The sequence below is a fragment of the Periophthalmus magnuspinnatus genome, chromosome 10, assembly GCF_009829125.3.
Source record: "Periophthalmus magnuspinnatus isolate fPerMag1 chromosome 10, fPerMag1.2.pri, whole genome shotgun sequence".
Lineage (NCBI taxonomy): Eukaryota > Metazoa > Chordata > Actinopteri > Gobiiformes > Gobiidae > Periophthalmus > Periophthalmus magnuspinnatus.
Genome location: NC_047135.1, coordinates 21890924 through 21912209, shown reverse-complemented (window position 1 = coordinate 21912209; position 21286 = coordinate 21890924). Strand labels below are relative to the sequence as shown.

General features: G+C 38.2%; 1 protein-coding gene across 2 annotated transcripts in view; it reads left to right on the top strand.

Moving 5' to 3' along the window:
* The first annotated feature begins 1084 nt into the window (after positions 1 to 1084).
* lingo2 (leucine rich repeat and Ig domain containing 2) overlaps positions 1085 to 21286 on the top strand; it is a 36167-nt gene continuing 15965 nt past the window's right edge. Inside the window, exon 1 of one of the 2 annotated variants that reach the window (XM_033974622.2) lies at positions 1085 to 1257. In XM_033974622.2, coding sequence (XP_033830513.1) covers positions 1240 to 1257 — 18 coding nt within the window. In that variant the 5' untranslated portion in view covers positions 1085 to 1239. Of the gene's footprint in view, positions 1258 to 20361; positions 20456 to 21286 lie in introns of those variants that run through there. The other variant, XM_055224942.1, reaches the window with a different exon arrangement.

Genomic DNA, 21286 nt, shown 5'->3' with positions numbered 1-21286 from the left:
CCCTCATCAAAAAGGTTTTAGATGTCACCCACGTTTGAGTATTGCAGCAGTCTCTCTCAGGCCCTATTCAAACCCTTGCTCCAACACAACAGTTCTCCATAAATATACAAAAGCATGATACAAAACTGTATGCAACAACTTGACAAACCTGATGTCATGTGCAGTAGTTTCATTAGCGTTGTTTTCAGCAAATATAGCATTTTCAAAACAATAAAAGTTAACATGGTGATGTAAATATGTTATGTGTTGTGTGCAGTTAATACCCCATAGAAGTAAAATACTCCCACTTTAAGAATACAAACAGACAAAAACTAAAAGTTACAAATGTCAAAACTGCAAAAGTTAAGCAAAAATTCTATCTTTTCTTGTATAAAAACAACAGTGTTTCCAAACTTTCCAAAGTTCATCTTGTGTTGCTGGCTCTCTCTCTCGTGTGTTATTGACCTTGATGATTGTAAATGCTGCATTCAGGGACACAGGAAAAAAAAGCAGAACCTTTATTTATAAGTGTTTGCACTGCACGGCCCTGAAACGCACCTCAACACTGTAAACACAAAATGTCAGTAGGAGACTTACAAAAGACTTCCAGATGTGCTAATCACAATGGTCTTACTGTATTTGCAGTTTACATTATTCATTCATTTGTTTGTTTATTATTATTATTATTATTATTATTATTATTATTATTATTATTACTAAATTTGTATACAGTATTTTTATTTATTTATTTTTTGCTATAGAATATATCAAACATTCCTATTTTGGTGTCAGCTTGTTGAAAATAAATCAAAATCCCAAATGTTTCCCATCCTAGTACTAATTTGGTACTTTTTTCCCCTTTTCTTTCTTATTTATTGATTTTATTTTATTTTAAATTTGATCCAGTTTAGGCTTAGTGTAAATGGAAGTTATTTTTCTCATATAACTGTAAGCTATTGCCTTGAGGTACTATCATCTCCCCAAGACACAGCACTCTCCAATAGGCTCAGAAGGCACGCGCTCTCATTGGCCGATGGAGCTGGAGGAGGGGGAGGAGCCAAGAGGTATAAGAAAGGAAAGAGGAAAGGAGAGGAGGCAGCAGACACAGTAGTAGTTGTAGTAGTAGTAGAGTCCATGTGAGAATAGAACGCGCTCGGAGATATCTGCGAGGTAGAGGAGAGGAGAAGGAGAGATGTGGAGACATGTCCCGGAGATATTTGCGCCTGATGCCCTGCCAAGTGGAATGAGACGCCTGGGGAAATGCAAGCAGATGCCTGGGTATGTTACAACTCCTCCTCCTAGAGACATGAGAGCGGTGCTGCTGCAAGCTAGAGTGGGTCTCTATAGGACTGTAATTCTGGGTTTTCTTGTAGTACAAATATAACAATGTAAAGTGAGATACTGCAGGTGAATAGGAAACATACATGTAAAAAAAAAAAAAAAAAAAAAAAATTATCATGGCATGTTTTGTAAAATTTCTTGTTTCATTTTGTTGAAATATGAGATATATATATATAAAAAAAAGTGTATCTCCGATTTTGTATATTTCATTTAGTATTTAAATAAACAGGAGCTCCGATGCTAGACTGTTTGTCCACTGATCCGAAGATTGGCAGTTTGAATCCCCATCATTGTTTGAGCGGTCAAATCCAATGACTCACAGGTTGGTGGTGCGATTTCAGCTCCCACAGATCAGTGATGTCGTTGTGTCCTTGGGCAAGACACTTACCCCACCTCGCCCCCAGAGTGAATTGAAGTTGAAAAAGCGCCATATTTAAAGTTCTCAAAATTGACATAAAACACTGAATTTCACGTAATTCGGTTAAAACTTAAAGGGGTGATCTTTATGCCCCAATGGGAGAAAATAAATAAATACATTTATGGATTCAAGTTGTTTAATGAAGTAATAAATGCATTTTAACGTGCAGACTGAACAGTGTTTCTATGTGAAAGCTTGTATGATCAGAGTGTCTTTGTCTTGCCTTAAAGGTCCTGTATTAGGCAAATAGAGTCTTGTGAGCTTTAAGCCGTGTTAGAATGTTGTTACCTCTTTAAAAATATACCTGGAGTTTGAGTAACCCTTTATGATTAGTGCGTCTGCACCTTCAAAGCTCCGAATGCTCTGCTCCACCTTGTGATGTCATGACGCGGTAGTTTCAAGTTACAGCAACCTTTTACCCCTTTTTCTGTAAAGATCAGAAAAAAAAAAGTTTAAGTAATTTAGTAATCTCTCCTGGGCCCTACTCAAACCCTCCTTATGGTTAGCTGTAAGATTCTGTCCAACCCTCAGCCCACAAGCCGACGTCATCCATGCTCCCTCATGACAGTTCTCCATAAGTATACAAAAACGTGATAGAAACCTACACAGCAACATGTTTAATACCTCATAGAACTACAATACCTCCTCTTAAGAAATCTGTTATGATTACTAGTATCTTTTAAGGTACTATGCACATTTTTATACCATACAGTATAATATAATCTTGTATTTTTGCTCTTTCCATATTTTGTTCCATGTGTATCTTGCTCACTGCCCGTAGAGGTTAGAGTCAGGGTCATCCAAGACCTGCAGCTCTCTAATTCCATGTGAAAGCCTCATATTGACGCACAGGTTCAATTCCCATAGGTTCACCGTGTACCTTTTTTATATTAGCTCTGTTACTATGGTTTCACAATGTGGGCAACCTCTTCGAATGCTCCCAGCTATTTAATATTTACTCATCTTATTTTAGCTGCTTTCTGGGACGCGCTTTCTGGGACATCCACAGACCAAAATAAAAATATTACATAGGCCTATATTCTGTAAATTTTCTGGATCACTGTGTATGAAAAAAGAGTAGAGAAAATAGAAGTTGACAACAGCAAAGGAAATAAATGGAAAGATATTTTTATTTTTCTATTATTATCATTTTGTATTTTGGAATATCCGCATTTCACTTAAAACAGGGGTGGATTATTATTTGTCATATATTTGTAGAGCGTTTGCCCACTGATCTGAAGGTTGACGGTTCGAATCCTAATATAGACATAAACATCATTGGTTGAGCAGATTGGCGGTTTGATTCCAGCTTCCACAAATGAATGCTGTTGTTGTGTCCTTGGGCAAAACACCTAACCCCCCTCGCCCCCAGTGCCTGCGTACACTGTCGTATGAATGGATGTGTGAATGTGTGAGTGGTTCCTTGATGCAAAGCGCTTTGAGTGACTTGAAGGCGGAAAAGCTCTACAACATTTTGACCAATTTGACCATACAATCTCACCATACATCAATCAAGCTTTATTTCAGACTCCAGAGGGTCCATAGAACATTTAAAACAGAGAGAAGATAAACAGCAAGCAATAATAATCTTCTATAGCCCATATAAGTAGTTGCTCCAGTGCCTCGGAGGTGTACCTGACGCTGCATCGCTTAGGTATTATTCAAACATTTATCATTTCATTTTGTGAGTCCTCAAGGCGCTTCATAAACTTATCCACTCTTTTCCTTATCACAGTGTTCAGTGTGGGACCATTCACTCTGCACAAACAGTGGACTGGCACTTACTGTACCGCCACCACAAATGGGCAGTATCGAGTTATTTTACCACTAGACTTGTACACATATAGGCTTGTGTGTATAATTAGCAGTACTGGAATGTCATCATCCCATTTGTTACATGTTAGAAATACACGTTATTTCACTGTGTCTTGTATTCCCTCAGTCGACCAGGTATGATCCACAGCAAAAGACAAATGCAATTATGTCAGCTGGACAAAGCCACTAACCACCAAAGAAAGCAGAAAATCGTTTGAGAGAGGTGTTAAAATGGCCATTTTTGTTAGGAAAGATAATCCATCTTTGAGCGGAAATGAGGGCCTTAGACATCATCTCTCTTATTTATCACTCCATGCTCAGACCTAAATCAAAACAAGGAAAACAATAGTGATTGCTAATATCCTAATAGGTGTGAGAGCATCCATTAAGGGCCTGAATGATTATACAAAATATGACTCAGACACTGTTCACACTTAGTGCAGTTCAATAGACCTAGCTAACAAACAAAAGCTGTAAATAAATAGGCGTGTTGGTTTCAATATAGTTAATTAATGTGCCCTGCCACACTGACCTCAGGGGAGTGCGAGTGCAGGTCAGGGTGAGGCGCAGGTCTGTGGAAAGAATCCGCAAGAAATCTATTCTTCCTGGACACTGTGGCTCTCCATTATATGTGAAACTGTGGCAATCTGCGCGTAACCCATTCAAAGTACATATAGGACCCCACTTGAGTCAGTATAAACCCAGGGTAAGGCAGTGTCCACCAGAACTGGCCAGAAATGAAGAAGTCTCTTGAATGAGCAGCGAAATGTCTTCACTCTAAAACTCTTGCCCATTACACAACTGAATTTCTCTTACAGTAATGAAATGTTAATAGAAATGTTCACTGTCTACAGAGTGATTCATACAATGCAAAAACTGTAGAAACATGTATACGCTACATATAACCGGTTCCTGGATTTGTGTTTTGTTTTATTCATGTAAGTTTACGTCATTTTTTATATTTAGGCTCAAAAACTCACGCTTCATCTATGACATCATCAGGTTTTATCTTTTAGAGTTGCTATTGTATCTACAACATGAACACAACCATGATGTATTTTTATCATAGCAACTAGCAAGCGCAGGACATAAAGATGCATTCATATTTGTTTTCCTCCTTACCTCCTGTCTGAGCTAACATCCTTTTGGCAGTGGAACCGGTGATGTGTTCATTAAGCTACGCTCTTTTAGCTTTAGGCGTTTGTGCTGTCTACAATACAACAGATTATTATTGTGAATAGCTACTTATCTGGAGCCTTTTCCCTGGTGTATCTGTGCTGTGGTGTACTCGATATTAAATTGTGGATTAAAGGCCCTGTACCTGATTTTTTACCATTTTACAAGCTCGAAAAACAGAACTAGTTCATCTTAAGTGGTTTGAAGTGGGCCAAGTTGTTCCTCTCTTACCTTATGCATTCTGAACATCCTAATTATTCACAATGAAGAACATTAAAAAGCTTTAGCTATAATTAGATGCAGACAGCACACGAAAGACATATTTTGACTTCAATAGCTAATGCAATATATCAGTTAAATTCATGTTTTTGGCCAATCAGATTGTTCAAATACATTGGTTGATTGGTTTGAACATAGATTTTTGGTGTAGTGTTAGCTGAAATATATCTTGACTTTTAATTTTAGTAAGTTAATAATTTTTGTTTGCACACATTTGAAAATAGTGGTTGTGTTATTAGCATTTTTTGGTTTGGTGGGTCTCATTTTTTGGGTTAATTTTGTTGGAAAATAAGTTTTTTAAATTATTTTTTTGTTATATAATTAGTGTGTTATTATTATTATTATTATTATTATTATTATTATTATTAATTTATGTTTGTATTTTTTCCATATATTATAACTTGCATATGGACAACTTCTTTCACTTTCACACAGAACACTTGGACTATGTGTTGGCTGCCCTCTCTTGGCAATACTGGGGAGCGGATAGAACACATTTGGTATTTGTTAGCAGCCTCGTCCCTGGTGACTCTCTGCTATGTTGTATATTTAGCTATGAATATAGAGCAGAATGAATCGTGTGGGCGTGTAAACAAGGTCTGACTTCGCTTGCAACATGACGAGGATCAAATTGGCTCTGACTGAGACCATATGTGGGCTGTCCAGTCAAAAGCACATGCAACAGCTGCCACTACTGCATTTATCATCTAAAACTTTGCGCAAATTCACTTTAGGTTTTGCTCAATCTTAAATAACCGTGGGTGGAAACAGGTGGGAGCGAAAACTAAAGTCAAGGTTAGCCTTTCACAAGTTTTTGGAAAGTAAATACTGTGTTTACTGTTGGATCAAGACTCGCATGGACTGAACCAGGTTTAAAGGAACTGCATGTAACCTCCTGAATACACTCAATATATTCTTAGTGATTGGCTGCAGGTGCTGGGGTTTAGGTAGTGACGATTCAGAGCAGAGAGTCTTTTTAGGTTTAAACTAATTGGATCATCATTGGAACTCGCCACCCAAATAAAATAATCTTGTGAGGCTTATTCTGCTTTCTGATTGTATAATCATTTTGAGGACTAAAAATTATACCAAATTATAAAATAAACACCTTAGCCATTATGTTTAAATTTGAACATGTTTACCTCATATCTGGAGACGCAGATAATACATGTTTATGGAATTTAAAATCAAAATCTATAACTCAGAACAAGCAAGGCATTCTCCAACTTATGTACCTTTTTAAAGTTTAAGATTTTCAAATAAGCAAGCTCAAGGTAGAGACAAAACTGTGTAAATAAAATAAAGCACTTGAGGACAGTAACCATAAAATTACAACCCAATGGCAGGTGCAGTATGTAACTTTCTGATGGGAGTGCGCCTCGTGGTTGACATTGCTTCTCCTGGAATGTTCCACAGTTTTACGTTAAATATATTTATCTGCAACTCTCCCATGTAGCTTAACTTGGTGGTGTCGCCTGTAGTAGTAATAGTAGTAGTAGTAGTACTAGTAGTGGCAGCAGCAGTAGTAGTGGCAGTAGTAGTGAGAGTAGTAGCAGCAGTACTAGTAGTAGCAGTAGTAGTACCAGCAGCAGAAGTAGCAGTAGTAGTAGTGGTAGTAGTAGTAGTACCCGCAGTAGTAGTAGTAGTAGCAGCAGCAGTAGTTCACACAGTTATTTACAACTTGACAAGCAGACAGCAGCAGCCTCACCAGAATCGTTTCAGTAGTAGCAGCAACAGCAGCAGTAGTAGCAGAAGCAGTAATAGTAGTAGTAGCAGCAGCAGTACTAGCAGCAACAGGAGTAGTTCATTCAGCCATTTACAACTCGACAAGTACACAACACCAACCTCACCAGAATCGTTTCACTTCTCTCCGTGGCTATGTATCTTAATGCCACTGTGGAACATTTCAGCTACGGTAATAACATCTCCATGGAGAATTCTCGCCTGTTGACCACAGTGAACTCCCAATTGCAATCACGGAGCTATCACATATTCCAATTGAACGTGTACCCATCATTTAATTCAAGTGTCTTCTTATCTTAAACGCTTAAACAGCTCCCTGATATGTGACACCATTGATCCCACTCTCTGAGAATCTCCAGCGACGCACTATATTTAGCCCGTGGATCATAAATAATCACACTGGTTTACCTTACCAGACATAGCAGATGGCTCCAGATCTCTTCCCATTAACAGCGGCGCGTGTTCCTATGATTAACGCGCCCGGGGCTACACTAACCTCCAAAGGCCAATCAGAATATGTTGTGGGTAAATAAAAGGCTGGAGATGTTTATCAGGGAGATGCCATGTTGTTTTGTTGCAGATGACGATGGAAAGAGTTTAGCGGATAATGGCTCCACTGTGGCTTGCATTAGCGTCAGGGAATGCAAAGCGAAAAATCAAACCGTCTAGACTCGGGACTAAATGAGTACAATCTGCGTCTTCATTGCCTCACTGAAGGTAGAGGATGGAGAGAGGGCCATGTTTGTTTAGGTGTTGTTTTGGAGGTAAAATTAGCAGCGCAGTTGGTGTCTGGATTATGGAGAGTCTTGGAAATCTCAAATGATGAAATTACTGAAAGGAGTTGTTACTACTGCAAACACGACTCGTACACACCGTCTGCGTCACTACTAGGCTTGTCACGATAAAACATTTTGAAATGCGATATATTGTTCAAGTAAATGTTGATGAAAAATGATAATATTTAAACCAAACCGTAAAGCAAGGCAAGGCAAGTTTATTTGTATAGCACAATTTGTACACAAAGTAATTCAAAGTGCTTTACAGAATAAGAAGGATATTAAAATGACAATACAACACATCAAAACATAAATAATCACAAATAATCATCATAAAATTAACATTAAAAGTGAAGAAAAGTGCAGAATAAAAACCTTTCAGGCATATGCACAGGTAAACAGAACCTTTTTGAGCCTGGATTTAAACACTGTCAAAGTAGAGGCCTGTCTCACATCTTCAGGAAGACTGCATAAAACAGAAACTCTGATTTCCCATGTTTAGTCCTGACTCTGGGCACCAGCAGGAGGCCGGTCCCTCAGAGTGTGATATGGTTCCTATGGCACTAACATGTGGGAGATGTACTTTAGTGCTAGGTCATGGAGATTTGTGCACAAACAGAGCTGCTTAAAAGTCTATTCTAGTGCAGAGATCTGAGCACAGGTCTTACGTACTCGTACTTCCTGGTTCTAGTCAGGAGCTGAGCAGCAACGTTCTGGATGCGCTGTAGCTGTCTTATCCATAAAGCAGACTTAACCCCAAAAAACAACAGAATGGAACAAGTATATAGTTAGTTTGTATATATAATGAGTCACAGAAGTTCATAATTCAACCCTCTACAGCTCAAATATCATTATAATACAAAAAAAAAAAAAAAAAACATTTTCCCACTAGTACAAGGAAAGTATAACCATGTTAAACACTGACCCCCCAAAAGTATTGTTCCATCTGTCATCTACTGAACGATAAGTCGATATAGTATTTATTGTGACAGGCCTAATCACTACATGACACATATTTTGTTGATAGAGGAATAGAAAAAAAGATCAATAAATGTTCTACAACATCTAAACTTTTAGCCAGTTTTTGTGTTTTTGATAATCCACCCTTGTTCTCAATGTGATGAGCAAACAGTAGCTCAGTTTATGGTCTTTGTCCACTGATTTGAAGGTTGGTGGTGCAATTCCCGCTCCCACAGATGAATGCTGTCATTGTGTCCTCTACGAGACATTTAACCCATCTCGCCTCAGTGTCTATGCACACTGGTGTATCAATGCGTGTGTGAATGGGTAAGTGGTTTCTTGATGTAAAGCTCTTTGAGTGTCTTGAAGGTGGAAAAGTGTTTTAACCATTTTACCAAAGCAGGTGATGAAATAATGTGTAGCGCAAGTACTGTAGGGATGCACAGGAATGACACAGGAGATAGACATACATGAAGAGTATTTTAAAATGGGAGGTAATGAGGAGTATGAACGTAGAGCAGCTGATAAAGTCTAATAAACAATTTACTCTTTTGAATGTTTATTTTATCACAAATTTTCTGAGGGATGATTCAACTGCCCAAATAGGTGGTTCCTTACTCTAGAATGTGATGATATACTCGCAAATGATGGGGGAAAGAGCCAGTTTTCAATATTGATTAAACTGTACTTTACCATGAAATATCCCAGTCTTGAACCTGATCATTTCTATTATTCAGTAGACCCAAGAACTTGCTTTCTTCAAACAAAAATCTGCATTTTAGCAACATTAACTAGTGGCCACCATCTGTATTAAATTATATTGACCTATAGAATATTGTGACATTATTTGAAACCCTGGTAGTCTCATTTTACGGTATTAGTTTCTTTACTTGTCCCAATAGGCTATGCAGCATTGTCAAACCCCACAAGTAGGCTTATCACCGTGAACAGCAGTGGGCGTATACAGGAGGTAGGTGAAAGTGTGAATTTTGGGAGGAATGATGCTTCAAATGCAGGACGAAAGACATGCCACAAACATGCATAAATCACTCAAAATACAACTTAAATTGAGTGAATGATGAAGTGAAACCATTATAACATGCTTAAAAGCTCCTAAAAGACAACTTTGCATGTGTCTCCTTACACAAATACATTTCAATCACCTATTCCTTTTATGTGTAAACATTTACTGTACGTGCATCTCCTATGTCTCTCGCCAATAAACAGTTAAGTAGAAAAGTAGAGTCAAAAGCACTTAATATTATTCTAATAGCATCCGTAAATTGGCCCTTGATTTGATAATCTTGCACACAGCTCTACACATTAGCATTAGCCTGCCGTGGAGGACGTGGAGGTACTTGGGGCTAACAGCTGCCTCCCCAGAGAACCCTGTGAGCCTGAGTCTGGGATAAAGAGCTCACAATAGCTCCTCTGTATCAATATAAAGACACATTCAGGTTTGTATGCAGTGAGCGAAGAGCTGTGTCACTTTATAAAATGCGGAATGAAAAAGCAATCTGTTATGTTCTAAATACTGGCCTCTACTGAAGTCTTGATTTCTGAGTATAGGTAGCAGTGAAGTGTATGTAAGATTTAGAGTTTAAACTGCATTCTGTGTTCTCAGATATGCACTGTAAAACCGGAAAGAGTAAATTAAGGGCAAATTACAGGTAAATACAATAACTGTACTTTACTGTGTAAAGGTCTGCAGCTACAGAACGTAAGTGTGTATATGGTAGATTACTGTTTCATGCAGATTTATGGCACAATGCTATTTATCATTTTCTTGGTAATTTACTGTATTTTCACCATACAATCACAAATTCCATCCATCCATTTTTTTCCGGGGGCAGCAGTCTAAGCACGAACTCCCAGACTTCCCCCAGTTCCTCTGGTGGGACCCCAAGGCGCTCCCAGGCCAGCCAGAGAGACCTAGTCCCTCCAGTGTGTCCTCAGTCTTCCCCCAGGGCCTCCTCCCAGTGAGACATACCCTTTTGGAACAGATTCCCAAGCCACCTCAGCTGGCTCCTCTCGATATGGAGGAGCAGTGGCTCTATTTCACTATAATTGTAAATTATAGTGAATCAGAATATGCAAAACCATGCCCCATACAAACCAATAATGCACAGAACCAGATATTTCAATCCAAAATCCATTCGCAGTGGTAGAGCAGTAACAAAGTACAAATAGTAAAGTACTTCACTTAGGTATAATTTTTTTAAGTGAACTTTACATTGGCTACTTTTTACTTTTACTTCACTACTTCACATTTGAGAGCAGCTGTCTGTACTTTCTATTCCATTACATTTTTGAACTGCACTGACATCCTGACTTAAGGTTTTGAGTTCAAGCTTTGAGCAAACAAAAATAAATACACAAACTTTACTTTTTACTCTTAAAGTACATTTTAAAACATGTACATTAATACTTTTACATAAGCAGATTTTTTCATGTGATACTTTTACTTGAGTAACTTTTTCATTCTCTATCTATACTTTTAGTTAAGGAACAAAATCATTGATAATTAGTCATATCTTAGAGATAATGTGCAGTTACATCTTGGTATGGGATTCACAGAAGTCTTTTTGGTCATTCACACTTTACTCTTCAGTTGGTGCTCCTCTTGGCAATGATAGTTTATCTAGAACACACAAGTAATAAGTCAAATCATTTAAATACTATTATAATCAAATTAATGTGTAATATATTACTTGACTTCCAAATATCAGCCACTTTAAAGTTGTTTTTTTTTAATTTATTTTATTATTTATTTATTATTTTAAACTCCTACCTCAGAAGCAGAGGCCAGTGTACCTTAACCTGAATTCTGGAGGTTCTGAGCTTTCACAGGAGGCGTGGACTGTCCATATACTATACATTTTTAGACCAAAAACATTCTCACAATTGACTGTACAAAGACATGTAAATGAGAACAGATATTTGCTAGTACCTCGTCTATAGCACAGTGTAAGCTCCTCACCTTGGCTGGCCCCTCTCCTCTTCACAGTCGGCCATATTGGATCAGGCCCTCCTTCCATCAGCTCGTCTGATTCATCTCTCACAGAGCTGGGTTAATCGCCTGCCCCACTGTGAACTCACCTACACGTTAATAACATCTTTCCTTTGGGGGGCGCGGCATCACAGAGAAGGCTTATTAAAACCAACTTATGATTTAATACTGTGCACTTAACGGATCCCCTGGAGCAGAAGTACTAGAGAGCACTGGTCATGTAGATGGCAAGGTATCTAATCCTAAAACATATTTTTGGAGCTTTTAGCCGTGTTATTTTAGCTATTAAAAAAGCATGATACACTTAACTCTTTGTCTGAGAGCATGCCTCTATTGAATTAGAACTGCTTCATTCAACTGAATAGTCTCATATGCCATGTTATATTCTCAGCAACTGTAAATGAGATGATTCAGCTACTTGATTAAGACTATAAGTACTGTCACTGTGCTAGCACCGTTCTTTTAAACACTAACTACGTTTACATGCACGTCAGGAAAACTGGATAACAGGCCTAGTCTAATTTAAAGCAATATTTCAAAACGCATGCCATTGGTTACATTTTTATATTGCGCTTTTCCACTTTCAAGACATTCAAAGTACTTTACAACAAGGAACTACTCACCGATTCATTCACCAGTGTACACAGACACTGGGGGCGAGGTGGGTTAAGTGTCTTGCCCAAAGACACGGTGACAGTATTCATCTGTGGGAGCAGAAATTGCACTACCAACCTGGGTCCGTTGATCTGACTGCTCTGCCAATGATGTTTATGTCGAGAGCAGGATAATTTGAATCTTCCAGATCCCAATAACACATCTGGAGAAGCCGATATATCGGATACCTGCTGCATCTAACCGCGCAGTCCGATTTCTCAGTGGCAATGTCCCTTTACCGTGGACTAACACATGTTTAAGTCCCCTACTTTAAAGCAAAAGTATAAACTTCCGGGGCTTCACTGTGTTAATTTGTGCTGTAGAGAGCAAGTCAATTATATTCCAGCTTTCTTTATTATTTTTTACAATAAATTATGTATCACACTCACATTTGTAAGAACAATGAGCAAAGATTACAATAGGCCTGTCATTTTTTGGGGGAAATTATAGGTTATCTTTTGACTATATGATGAAATTTAAGCTGTAAAAGGTTGAATTAATAACTTCTAGGACTCATTACAGATGCAAACTAAAGTACTAAAGTGTTTCATTCTGATATTTAGTTATAGCAGCTCATGAATTTTTAACAGTATTGTAGATTTAGAGTAGTTTTTGTGGTATAAATCTGCTCCTGGATTGTTGCATCAGTGGCATAAATTAGAATCAATATTATCGCACCAAATTTGTTATCGTGACAGGCCTAGATTACAATTTCAAAAGAGTTGTATGGCAGAGAGCAAGTTAATTATGAGTAATGCAGTTCGTAGCACATCTGAAAATCAAATGTAAATGAGATGTTGCTTATTTGTTTCTGTCAAAAGTGTGGTTATGATAGCTGTTTTTATGAGCAGTTGTAGTTGTAAAGTTTTAGTACTATGTAGACTGGAACAAGAGTGGGCTGAGAGGATTTTGGAGCTAAGACGATTTAAATGTGGTTGTTTGCATTTCCTGTGCATGTAAAGATAGGGATTGATCATGACTTTCCACCATTAAGGCAATCATTTGGGGTTTTGAATGCGCAGGGACAAGTGTCAGTTTGCAATGGCCCAAAAATCTCTATAAATTACAACTGGAAAACTTTAAATTGTGTCAAAATAAAGAATGTTACTATAATGATTTAAATGAGCTGTATGTAAAGTTTACATTTTAAATATGCTAAACATAACCTATCTCTGTCCCGACATACAAGGTTAACATGTTCAAATCAAATATAGCTCTTACTGGAAACAGCTGTAATGTTGATTTATTCCTAATTACAAAAACACTGGACATGATGGCAAAGTTGTTTATGTTGTAATTTGATGTTTTAGTTCTCAAGACAATTATCCAATTGTCTCAATCTCAAAATCGGTTGTGACTGTAATACCTTTTTGTAAGAGCTCAGGTTACATACAGTTCCTTTAAAATGTCTGACTACATTAATTGATCACATTTGCATAGTGACAGTAACAATTATTGCGGTACTTTGGGCCTTGAACAATTAATAAGACTGATGGCGTTTGGAGCTCATAATCGGACATTTTTCTCGTAAAGCGTAAATGTTTAATATCTCGGGGCCCGTCAGGAAGTCTGTGTGAGGGAAGCAGAGTGTGGATAGTGCACTGTCAGGAGAAGAGCAGCAGAAGGCTTATACATTCAGAGTCTCAGCGGGTCCCACAACATGCACCAGTCAGCAAAAAGTAACAAAAACTACTGCGAGAAGAAAAAGATTACCCTATTCAACAAAAGGTTAAAGTTCCAGGCCTGTGAAGTATTAAAGGGAATATGACAGGTTTTCATGTTTTTTCTAATTAGCACTTGGTTTGGTGGGATAGTACCTGTGGTAAATATTTATCGTTATGCACAAGAAAGACTTTTTTTGACTTGGCAGTTCATACTTAAACAAAATAAAGGTGTTATCATTTGTTTTAATTAATCTAATCATAACTATTGTGTGATTTAGACCCTTAACATTATGGTTGCTAAGTAACAGTTGTGGATTCACCTCTACGTATGTCGCATCTGCTGCTCGTGTCCAACCAGGAAGTAAAATTATAAACTTAATCCCAAAAAATAAACTAAATGCCAGATTGAGTTGATATATTGGTAACACAAGTATGATTTATTTCATATTTCTGAACTATACTGTTGGATTGTAGAGTTAGGATTGGCATTTTATGTTTTATGAATTCATAATGTTTATGGAAATCAAAACTACTTCAGGCCTACATTGGGTGAATATAAATCACTGTTAAATCATTGTTGCAAGCAAAGGGGAGAAAATCCACTTACAAATGCATGGAGGAGTGGAGCAGTTTAAATGAAGCTAAAAACAAGAGCTGCTTGCTTCAAAGTTGATTATTAGCCAGAAAGGCTTTGTAGAGAAGGCAATTTGAAGACTACCAAGGAGATTTGTCTTGTTGATAAAGAGGGGGGCACTCTGGGACAGTGCGTTTGATTCCTCTGAATGTTGGTTCATCCGCTTGTCTGTTATTGACCAATGACTTTCACTGTTTGATTTTCTAACTTACTGTTGGTTAAATCAATATTTTTGTTAAGCCCTGTGAGGCGACTGCTGTTGTGATTTTGGGCTATACAAAAATAGAGTGAATTGAACTAACATGCTGAAAGGTTTGGTGACTAATTTTAAAGAGGGGGTGTTTGGAAATTAACTGCTAAAACATTCCATATTTAGAGCTTACCACCAGCTTACCTTTTATTGTTTTGAAAATTCTATTTTTGCCGAAAGCATATTAACATGTTGTCTGTGTAATCCCTCAGTCGTCCAGTTCTGATCCATAGTAAAAAGCCAAAGTTAAATCTGTCCACTGGACAAAAACGTTGTGAAGACATTTTGCTGCTCTTCCAAGACGCTTCTTCAGTTGTGATGAAATTGCTGGTGGACACTGCTGGTGACTCTGAAGGGAGGAGCTAACTACAGTGAAATTGTAAACAGCTAAACACCACTTGGGCGAATTGTCTTGCCTAAGGACACAATGACAGAAGTTGGTCCAAGCGGGACTCGATCCTCCAACCTCTGTCACAGAATGACTGTCACACTGTCACATGTACAGTGTGTTTTTAGTTTCCAGTGTGTGTTTGTTCACTGTTTGCAGTGTGTGGTTATTTTGACCCATACCACTCGTTTTGAATATATTTTATATACAAATACACATTATATATTGTGTTTTGATATGATATGTAAATGTACAGTAATAGAGCAGCTGTGCAGATACAGATTCCTCTCAGTGTGTATTGGTCATTGATACTGTCACTAGTTTATGAGTTGTAAAAATCAAATGATCATGTCATATACTGAAAAAGAACTGTCTCCCAGACACAGTAGGACAATCTCACTCAGTGCACAGCAAAAGCTTCACACAATGGCTTATACTCATAATACAAGTCAGAGCTTTATCATAAAAATGTTAAGTTTGTTTTCAACATTGGAGTTTACAGTTGTCTTGGTTTGGTTGGAAGCTCATGTTTTGTCATAGTTAAAATTAAATATTTATACTTCCAATAGCATTAACATACTACACAGGTCATGAGCAAGATTTTTGTCATTTTCATTGTATAAGTGGCTAAAGCACTTAATTAAAAGTCTTATAACAGAAATGTAAATGTGGTAATTTGATTCTTTTAAAAAAACATTTAACTTGGATGGATGCGATGCAGCATGACCACAGTGTGCACGTCTGATGTTGCTCACAGTGGTCCATGGGACACTCAGGGAGTTTGTGTGTTTGCTCAGACTCATGAAAAATTAGAAGGAACATTGTTCTCGCCTAATTTTTTTTGTTAAAATGAAGGTGTAGAAAGCTGCAGTAGGGAGCTGGGGCCAAAAATACACTATACCTCAACTGAACAGATTGCTGACCACTCACATTTCAAATTTAAGGTCAATATATATAAAAAATGAGAGTTTTACTCTTATTTTATCATTAGTATATCCAGGCATCTACAAACCTATCCAAATGGAGACACTTGGAGAACGTTTGGGAAAAAATGCAATAACTTTTGAATGCTTCAACCCACAGATATCAATGAGGCTCTACTGAAAGCTCACAATATAAAACACAATACAAAATGTATATTTGTATATAAAATACAGTCAAAACAAATATATATATTTACAAACCACACACTGCAAACAGTAAACAAACACACACACACACACACTTCAAAATGTAAACAAACACACACTGGAAACAAAAAAAAAAAAAACACCCAGTACATGATTGTACAGTATGACAGTCATTGTGTCCTTAGTTCTGTCATTGTGTCCTTAGGCAAGACACTTAGACACTTCCAAGTGATGTGCGTGTGCATGAATGATTGGTGGTCAGAGATTAGCATTAGCTAATGCTAATGATTACACATGATATATTTGACCCATAATTAAATCAATAGCAGAATAAACCACACTTACTGATCAGGAACAGAATCCAATCCATCAAAACTTAAGGTCCTCTGCTCCTGAGTCCACCATGAGATCTTCACTCGGTTCCACGAACCGCTCCGGGTCCGAGATGTCTCTAGTTTAACTTGTACAAACATCCACAGTGTCCTTGGTCGTGTACTTTCTTTGTATTGTCCATTTCGTCATGTTTAAAACTCAAAACTGCTGCAAAACATTGAGTAAAATTACGCAATTACAATTAAACAATTAAAAGCCTGCGTAATTGTACGTGTGGATCTTTGCATCCAGTCTCCTCCTTTTACGCGCACAGTGTACTCCGTCTGTTTACGGGAAACGATTGCATGTCATGCAATATTTGCTGCTCATTGGCTGTGAGGGGGAAAACATCACTAAACGTGTGTAATGTAACTGCTGGATTCTACAAGGGGGAGAGTGGGGCGTAAACTTTCAGTCATCTGTTGCACTGATTCATGGTCCGTGGCTCCAGTAACCCACAGCCCCCACCTTAATGGCCAACATTGGTGTCAATCACAAGTTTGTTTCACACTGAGGAACAAAGTTGGCGCTGTCAGAAGTTTATTATGCATGAAATCGACAAATGAAATGCAAAAAAGTGACGCAGCCGATTTCACTTTACTGCAGCAGATTGGACATGGAGGATCTAACTTCTTTTGTGATTATATTCTTTGGACCTTTATGGAATGAATGAGACCAACTTTGTGGGCATATGTTGATGTATGACACTGTGACATGTTTGGCACTGTGGTGATTGCAGTTGAAAATGGTTTGCATATTTAGAAAGATGAGTGCCGTTGCTTTCATTTGATGTGTAGATTGTTTGTGTGGGTGATGCAGAAATATACGTACATTGTTGTAAAGTTGTAACGTAAAGGTGACGGCTGTCGAAAAGTTACGGGGTTAAATAGTGTATCTCGGTCAGAAGCTGTTGATAAATTGACTCGTGACTGTCACCTACTTTGTGTATTCGTGTATACTCACATTACCATGAGGGCAATTACCTTCATTTTTCATTTGCAAAGAAGATCTAACTCTTTTAACAAGGGCATGGGAAAGTAAGCCAATAAACAGGGACTATGCTGGAAGCCCCAATGAAAATAGGCTACTAGTACAAAGTAGTACCTATCTGTCAGTGACAACCTAGTTCTACATCCACTCTTTGGCCATTATATTAGACACTCTTAGAAGGCGTATGTTGGGATCTCTCTAGCTGCCATTTTGTGCCCATAGCCCTTCCAAATAAAACTACTGAGACACAAACTGACATGTTCTTCCAGGCAAGATAGATTAAGTGTCTTGCTCTAGGACACAACAACAATATCAATGGCTGTAGTTCCATATTTTCTTGAAATACTTGGTGTACAGAATTACTTAAAGTGCAGTACAGATATAGTGCATAAGCATAAAGTCCAAGTTTGTCCACTGTGTACTGTCTGCATCTAACTATAAAGTGTTTTATTGTCTGAGAATCAGCCCTGTTAGCATGCTAGTTGTTGTTAGCGTTATCACCAAGCCAAAACTCTGCTGTGGTTTCTGAGAGTTTGTAAATGCTTATAAGCTCATTGAGGTGAAAAAATTGTTTCAAATGAACTAGCTCTGATTTTCACGGTCTTTAAGATAGCAAAATCAGCTGCGGCACCTTTAATAAGGTCAGATCATATATATTATTGCTTCCATTACAACTGTTACAGCTATAGTTACCATAGGTATTACATCTGCCATACAGATACTTGATGACCTTGCTCACAACCTTACGTTCAACATCTTTCATTCTCAATCGGCTTCTTTGGCCAGCATATCTCTTTGATTACACTTCCTGAAGCCTTGACAATAATTACAGGACACAGAAGGCATCCCTCTCGTCCATTGCTTGTAAAAGTACCAGCTTGTGTACTGCACGAGCTCGTATCAGCGTAGAGGACACTGCTCGTTGATCGGAACCCGGGGACGCAGGCCTGAAAACCTGTACGACCGTAGACAATTTCACAAGTGGCGTTTTATTGGTTGATTACTCCGTGGCAGAGTTGTTATCTAAATCCTCCGACTACTTGAGCGAAATCAGAAGTGGGTGGTGAGAGCGTACCGCAGTGAGTCCTTGATGGATGGCCACACAAAATGTTTACAAAGCGGAGTCAGTTGGGATTACGAAGGCAAGTGACAGCGGCTATAAGTGTACTAGTTTAGAGTGAGTTAGCTGTTTGTACGGTGTTAGACAAATTGGATAGATTGGAATTTTTAACCCCTTAGCATTCCGGGTGATTTTGGTGAAATTGCCTTTGTTCTGACCTCTCCAAATTAAAATAATCACCATTATTGAACCCTCAGTAGTAACTGGACTAGTTTGGGGTCTTTGTAAAGGTAACACCTTATAGTTTTACCCACAGGTGTCAGAATCACTAAGTTTGTCTGCTGAGCATTTATACACTTTGGAACACACATAAAAAACATTTTTTTCTCATCCTCGCCAAAAAATCTTTTGGAAAATGAAGGTGTAGAAAGCTGCAGTGGACTGCTGGGGACAAAAATACACCATACCTCAACTGACAAGACTGTTGACCACTTACATTTCAAATTTGAGGTCAATACCTATAAAAATGAGAGTTTTACAATCATTTTATCATGAGTAAGTCCAGGCCTCTCCACACCTATCCGAATGAAGACATTTGGAGAACGTTTGGAAAAAGTGCAATAACTTTTGAATGTTTCAACCCACAGACATCAGTGAGGCTCAACTGAAAACTCACACTGAGAGGAATCTGTATCTGCACACCCAGCTGCTCTATTACTGTACATTTATATATCATATCAAAACACAATATAAAATGTATATTTGTATATAAAATACAGTCAAAACAAGTGCTATGGGTCAAAATAAATATATATTTACAAACCACACACTGCAAACAATCAACAAACACACACACACTTCAAAATGTAAACAAACACACACTGGAAACTGAGAACACACTGTACATGATCGTACAGTGAGACAGTCATTCTGCAACAGTGGCTCAGTGGTTAGAGCTTTGGTCCTGCAACCCGAAGGTTGGAGGATCGAGTCCCACTCGGACCAACATGATACACATTTGACCCACAATTAAGTCAATAGCAGAATAAACCACATTTACCGATCAGGAACAGCATCCAGTCCATCAAAACATAAGGTCCTCTGCTCCTCAGTCCATCATGAGATCTTCACTCGGTTCCACGAACCGCTCTGGGTCCGAGATGCCTCTAGTTTAACTTGTACAAACATCCACAATGTCCTCGGTCGCGCACTTCCTTTGTTTTGTCCGTTTCGTCATGTTTAAAACGCAAAATGCTGCGTAAAATTACGCAACTCGCGCGCGTAAAATTACGCGCGGATCTTTATATCCAGCCTCGTCTTTTTACGCACGCAGCGAACTCCGTCTGTTTACAGTAAACCACTGCATGTCACGCATCAGCGTGTTCCGCAGTTCATGGGCTTTAAGAGGAAAACATCACAAAACGTGTGTAATGTAACAGCTTGATTCTACAAGGGGGAGAGTGGGGCGTACTCTTTCAGTCATCTGTAGCTCTCATTCACTGTCCACGGCTCCAGTAACCCACAGCCCCCACCTTATTGGCCAACTTTGGTGTCAGTCACATGCTAACAAGTTTGTTTTGCACTGAGGAACAAAGTTGGTGCTGTCAGAAGTTTATTATGCCTGAAACTGACAAAAGAAATGCAGAGAAGCGACGGAACAGATTTCACTTTCCTGCAGCAGATTGGACATGGAGGCTCTAACTTCCTTTGTAAACATAATTTCTTGACTGGATTATATTCTCTGGACCTTTACGGAACGAATGAGACCAACTTTGTGTGAATATGTTGATGTTTGACAGAACCAGAGCGCTCAATGGTAAGTGAAGTCCAAATCCACATTTCTGACTTCTCTGTAAAAACGGCTTTCCTGTCAGCACTGTGGTGATTAGAGGTGTAAATGGTTTACATATTCAGAAAGATGAATGTCGTAGCTTTCATTTGATGTGTAGAATGTTTGTGTGGGTGACGCAGAAATACACGTACATTGCTGTAAAGTTGTAACGTAAAGGTGACGGCCGGAACGCTAAGTGGTTAAAGGACAAGTGGAGCCTCATTTTCTTCCTCCCAGTTCAACAAAAGCTAAAAAGTTAGCAGCAAGCTTCAAAATAGTAATGTGTCTTCAAAAACAAATATTATGAATTATCTGTATTGGTATTTACCTTTACTTTAGTATTTTATGTTTTAAAATGTAAAATAATGTCTATCTTCTGACAATAGGAGGTAGGCTCCAATGCTATGAAATAAACAAGCCACAGCTAGGGTTAGCAACTTTTGCCGCATGCTAACAGAAGCGTGCAGTTGCAATGAAAGCAAGCTGATGTCAGAAATGCTTAGATTTTGATTTATGGACTTAAAAATATTGCAGGAGACCTACTGATTGTCATCTGTTGTGTCACAAACCTGGACATTTCAAAATCACATGTTTTTTTTGGAGATTGGAGGGAGATTGGAGGGAGATTGGAGGAACTTACTAAACGAGCAACAACGGTGAATAAAGCCAAATACAACTCTAGGTGTGTTTTTGATGAGGGAACAATGTTATAACATGGGTAAAAGCTCAAAAAGTCAATTTTGCATGATATGTGGTGTTTACATAACTCAAGCATAAAACAAAAATCAACAAAGGATATACTTCTGATAAAGAAAC